General features: G+C 39.1%; 1 protein-coding gene across 1 annotated transcript in view; it reads left to right on the top strand.

The window, feature by feature from the left end:
* The first annotated feature begins 212 nt into the window (after positions 1-212).
* The window catches only part of LOC122061670 (dynamin-2A-like), a 25,837-nt gene continuing 19,844 nt past the window's right edge, over positions 213-6,205 (top strand). Inside the window, exon 1 of the mRNA XM_042625088.1 lies at positions 213-677. Coding sequence (XP_042481022.1) covers positions 537-677 — 141 coding nt within the window. The 5' untranslated portion in view covers positions 213-536. The remainder of the gene's footprint in view (positions 678-6,205) is intronic.

The following is a 6,205-nucleotide window of genomic DNA, read 5'->3' as shown; positions in this document are numbered from 1 at the left end:
GGGGACCCCTGACACTATGTGATATTGGGCGTGTTGATGTAAGCAACCCCTAGAATATTACACAACACCGTCTAAACATGTTGCGGAACCGAGATTGACAACCAATCAAAACATTTCTCATGGAATAAATAAATTTATTAAATATAAAGTCTGGCATTTCAAAAATGTGCGTGCTACGTGCTCCGTTTCATTTTCATTTCAAGCATTCAAAAGAGAGAGAGAGAGAGAGAGAGAGAGAGAGAGAGAGAAGGCTTCGGCTTCCTTCTTCTTCCACTGTTATTATTATTTTCTCATTCATTTCTTGTTCCCTCTTTGGTGGTGGGGACTGGGGAGAGAACTCTCGTCTCGTATCTCTCCTCGCTTTCTGAATCTTTCAAAATTCAAACCCTGATCTGGATCTGCCGATTTCTAGGGTTTCAGTCTTCAATCTCTGGTGAATCTGAATCCATAGTCGCTTACTTTCGTGCTTCTTCGGGGTTTATTCGTTTTGTGGTTTCGATCTCTGTGTTGCTTCTGTGGTTCTGATCGGTGAAGCCATGGAGGCGATAGAGGAGTTGGTTCAGCTGTCTGAGTCGATGCTGCAGGCGTCTGCTTTGCTTGCCGATGAAGATGTTGATGAAAACACAACATCGAGGAGAACCTCTACTTTCCTCAACGTCGTCGCCCTTGGCAATGTCGTAAGTTTATTTGGCCCCTGAATTTTCTCTCTGTCTTGTTTCGATTGGATCGGTTTGGTTCAGATGTTGTTCTTCAGTTGTCGGTTGCTTAGGTCCTGTATTTCCTTGGACAGATCTTTGGATCCAGTGTTCCATTGTATTGAGTATATATTTACTCTGAATTATCTCAGTATAGACTATAGAATGAGTATGTTAGGATGGAAAGAATGGGAAATACACTTGTGGATTGGAAAATGAGATATTGAGGTTTCTAGCAATGAATAGTTGGATAGTGCTGGAACTAAATGACGTGGGATGCCATGCTGATTGCCGATTTCTTTGTTGATCGACTGCGGCTAATTAGGGATTGATGTGCCAACTTGAATCTATTACGTCTGAAGATGTGGTTGACTAATTTCAGCATATCTACTGATTCTATTTTCTGATTTACCTGAAACATTCTCCAGGGGGCAGCTGATCTGTCTGATAATACATCTGTGTTTTCTAAATAGATCTAAGAGGGGGAAATAAAAATCTAAGAGGCAAAAAGAATAAGCATTTTTAAAAGAATTGAAGTGCTTCAGTTTAATTGATATTCCGTTTCTCTCTAATTATAAAAGAATGAGAGAGAAACACCTTCTGTCACATGTATGGATTATGGTAGTGGACAACCACTTAAATCCCACATCTTTAAATTGGATCAACTATCTTTCAGGCTTCAAAGCTTTGACTGAATTTTCCTGTCAGAGCTAGACTGTCACCTTTTTTTTTTTCCGCTGAATGGTGATGCCATCATATCTGTGTTGATTCAACTTTATGAAATTTACTCCAGCAATCAATTAGCTCATTTGTGTGTAAAATGTAAACTGAGTCTTGTTTGAAGGGGAACTCACCTGCTGTCCAATTAATTGTATTGCCTTTGTCCATGTATTCATCATGAAAACTGAAAAAGGCACATGGTTGGGAAATAGCGGTTCCATATTTATATCTAATGGCCCGTTGTAGATTGTTTTTATAGGTTTCTTATATTCAGTTTCTGACTGGTCATCAGGGTCGACTGTATACCATGGTTGTCCTATATAACATTCGCAGGTTGGGAGGTCAGAAGTTGCTTTGGAAAAAAATCGGTAGCAATTTCATGTTGGATTTCGTTTTGCATGGCTATTCTCAGAGTTGGAATTACTGGAAAATCAGTTTTATGTTTGAGAGAAGAGTCCCAATCTACATTGCTTTATTTCTCTAGAGCTACTAAGGTTCCTCTCTTGTGCTAAATGTAGGAGTGATGCTAAACCATTTAAACTTGCCGTGTTCTCTCTTTATTTCCTATATCTAATCCAGGTCTAAGGATCCTCGAAAACCACTCTGCAGTAGTGTAAACCTGAACACTTTCTGTTGCAAGTGATCTTTGTAAAAGTTCTGATAAGAATAGTGAAAGTATATTGTGCCTGGCAGGGACTGATAAAGCTTTTTTGTGACCACCTTGTGTAACATGCCATAGCTTTCTAAGATTTCCTTACAAGAGCAATCATAAAGGATCTAAGAGTTTCAGCTAGTGTTCAGTTGTTGAACAATGAACCTAATTAGGAAATACAAAAATTGAATATGCGATTCTGGCTAAATCATAGACTGATCCCAACAGCTATAGCAGGGAAGTAGTTGTGTTGTAAGAAGTACTCTGAGGTTGATGGATTGCTCATGTAGTGGCTTTTTTTTTCTTTGATCTTTCAACTGAAGTTTATGGCTCAAGAATAGAATTGGGCCAGCAAGTGTAAGAAGTTTCCAATTTGAAGTTCTGAAATGCAAGTACTCTTTTAGAATCGCAGTAATCTTGTGATAGGTAGTTGGTTGGTTTGAATTAAGGAAGCATTGGCAGGACGAAGAAATGGCTTCTTGTTATTATCACTGTAGTCCAAGAAAGTGCTGATTTACTTCGGATAGGGAGAAGTTAATAAAATGGTTGGACAAGTTAAGAGTTTCAGAGAGATTCAGTTTTCAAAAAGGCAGAGTGATGAATTAAGTAGAGGAGCAAGAAGGAAATATTCCAGCATCTTTGCCCTCTCATAAGTGATGAAAATTTACTTTAAATTGGTCAAATGAGCCCAAATAAATAACTGCAAAATTTCCTTTTTAAAAAAATAATATTTGCATTGAGTAGAGTCTGGCTGGAGTTAAACTTGGCGGGACTTTAGGCATTGGGCTTGGATTTAGTTATGTGAGAGTTTGAAGATTTGAGTGTTGGAGCTCTAGAATAGGCTATAGTAACCTTGTGTTGGTTCGACATTAAGATTGAAAAACAGGATTGATGTAGTGGTGTTGGCTGGTTGGTCCGGCACGACCCGCTGTTGAGTCCAAGCCCAGATGGAACCGGCTCAACCCAACTTTTTGGTCCAAAGGGGCTTGGTTGATATTTATTTATTTTTATTGGGATAGATAACATGTAATCTTTTATTTTATTGTAGATTAAATGGGATAGAGCTATGTAGGATTTAGTTCCCTAATTGTTTTGAGTTTCCAAAATAGAATAGGTTTCTTTATAACACACGTGTTGTTTGGCTAATGTCACACTTCCCAGCTGGGGATATCTGCTACATGACTTATGTGAACCTTCAATGGGTTCTGAGGATATTGACAAAGAAGACATGTCTAAGAATCTGGAGCAGGATGAGGATAATGTATTGGCAAGAATGTTTCGTTATTCATGAACCATTAACCATTGTATGGATTCCTTGAAGTACCATGCCGACTTGCTTGTTGGGAGGTTCCATTCTTGGGGCTCTGATACCGCCAAGCAAAAGCTTTTCTACAAGGTGTGTTAGCGCTCAGGAGTGGATTCTTAACAAGGACTTGCTTGGTGCTTTTGGCGCACTAGCCATTATATATAGTCGGCCCCTTGCTTGTTTCTGGAGTTTTCTGGTGTTGGGAATGGCAAGTCTTTCACGGAGGATGGATTAGAAGGCGATTCAATAGATGGCTAGTAGTTGAGTTTCTTCTTTTATATATGTTTGTACTGTCGATAGATAGATTGGAATTGAATGAATAAGAGTTTGAGTTATTACTTATGAGTGTGGTGTGTTGCGTGGCCTGCTGGTTCCTGTAGTTCTTCTCCAACTTCTTCTTCAAATTAAATCCCTCCCTTCTAATCTTCTTTGTCCTTCGTTCTTTTCTTCCATCTGTTCCCTTTTTCTCCCGTTATTCTGTTTTCTATGTCTTCTTTGCTGCTATTGGACCTACAGGTCTGAGCATGGTTCTAAAAATCGGATTGGTATCAGCCTTGACCGATCCCCAATCCTAACCTTTCCAATACCAATACACAGGTACGGTGCAAGGGTAAAAACGTAATATAATCTGTCCAATATGGTCCAATCCAGGCCGATCCAGATTGGTTTTGGATCGCTGTCGGCCTTGACCGATCCCAAGACCGGTCCCAAGTTTTAGAACCTTGAGTCTGAGAGAGATCTTAAACATCCCCCATCTCCTCTTCTTTCTCTTTGATTAAGTTTGATATTGTGAATGTGAGGACCTTTACCCTAGGTGATTTATAAGCCCCATAGCCTTAAGCCCATATTAGCCCTCCTGCTGTGAGTTTCATACCAAAGTTCAGACCTGGTTTCAGTATTTTCCAGCTGGGTCTGTTTGTAGCATTTATATTATTTTATTAGATAACCTTTTGTGCCTGCAATTGGGTGCTTTCAAGAGGACCCTGGGTTAGGATTTGATCCCTGAATTTCAGGTCAAACAAGGGCCATATGAGAGAACTTCTGATTGCAATATCTCTTCCACTGGTCTGTTTTCTCCATCACAAGGAAGGAGAAAGCACTGTTCACTGAATACACAGTTATACCCTTTCTCTTCACCATTAATTCTGGTTGTGTTTTTTAATTGATGTCATTCCAAGGTTGCCCCCTTCATTAATTAGTAATTCCTCTTATATCCTTTAAATATCTGTTCTATTATTGAATTGCAACACATTTGAAATCGTCAATTCTTTAATACATTGCACCCCCAAAAAAATATTTTATACTTGGCTGTTGTACACTTGGGTGGGCCCACAGCGATCCGAAATTGGAGGTTTTGAGGTGGAGGTCGCATCAATTGTGGATTAAATATTTGACATAATTAAAGGAAAAAAAGGCAGTATGTATGGAAAACAGAGTCTGAAATCTGAAGTATTGATTGAACATGGAAACAGAATTTCTTAACTAAGGAAACTAATGGTCTCATCATGATGGGAATAGAATGCTGTCTTTCTAGATGGAATTAGCAAATTCTCTTCTGAGACTTATTAAAAGTTGTACACTGTGTTGTAAGATATTAATAAAGAGGTTAGTGAAGAAAGTGATTAGAAAGATCAACTCAAATTATATTTTATTGTAATATTGATGCAGGACAGGTTTGAGAAAACCTAGAACAAGTCTTCCTTTTCTGCCCCTGTGCCTACTTGCTGTTAATTGATGAATCCGCATTGTGTTAGTGGCTATAATTTAAGAGAAAAGTTGGAATATTTTGGGACTGGTAGAAAAGTAATAGGGGAGAGGAGAGGGCGGTAGCGTAAGAGGGAAGATTTAGGGAAGAGATGGGGGACTTGGCTTCACACCAACTTGGATTCACCCCAAGGTTTGCAGGGAATCACTCATCCTGCAGAGAAATGGGGGAAATCTCACAAGTTCAACACCATCTTCATTGTCTTCCATTTCATAATAAAACATATTTAAAACCCAAAATATAAAGAATCAGAAACAACTCCCTAATAACTACTTTTCCAGCAATAATTACTCCCTAATAACTTTTTCTTCAGCAATGACTCCCTAATCACTCTCTTACAACATTTGTACATAATACTTTTGACACTAATAAATGAAAATACAACAAGATAAAGCAAGCTACATGTAATGCTGGTTATCTAGCCAGAATGTAGTGACATGTGGCTGCATATGTTTGTGTCTCCTCTGGTAAGTCCTAATCCTTGAGTGATGTCCTTGTCAATTCTCCCTGGGTGGGAAGAATTTACATTTGGTGAAATTAGACTCTGATATTGCACTAGAAAATCTGGATTAAGGCCTCGAAGTTTGTCCTCGGTGATCCATATGCAATCTGGACTAGAATCTTGTAGGGACCAACACTTTGTTGTATGCAATTTCTTCCATGTACTCTTTGGAACCCTCTCTGATACCAAATTGACGCAGGATAGGTATGGGAAATCTAATACAAGTCTTCCTTTACTGTCATGCTGCCTCCTTGCTGTTAATTGATGAATCCACATTGTGTTTGAGGCCATAATTTAAGATAAAGGTGGGAAAAAGGGGAACTGGTAGAAAAGGACTAGGGGAGAGGAGGGTGGTAGCATAAGAGGAAGAGAAGGGGCTTGGCTTCACACCATCTTAGACTCACTCCAAGAGTTGCAGAGTCGCTCATGCTGCAGAAAAAGAGAATAATCTCCAAAGTTCCAAATCCCTTTCTTCGTTCCTTCATTGTCTTTCCATCATGAATACAAAGGGCCTTATAACATCACACACACACGCACACACACGCAAACACACAAAAAAAAAAAA

The sequence above is a fragment of the Macadamia integrifolia genome, chromosome 2 (assembly GCF_013358625.1).
Source record: "Macadamia integrifolia cultivar HAES 741 chromosome 2, SCU_Mint_v3, whole genome shotgun sequence".
Lineage (NCBI taxonomy): Eukaryota > Viridiplantae > Streptophyta > Magnoliopsida > Proteales > Proteaceae > Macadamia > Macadamia integrifolia.
Note: the sequence above shows the minus strand (reverse complement) of the source record. Positions and strands in the feature narration are given on the sequence as shown.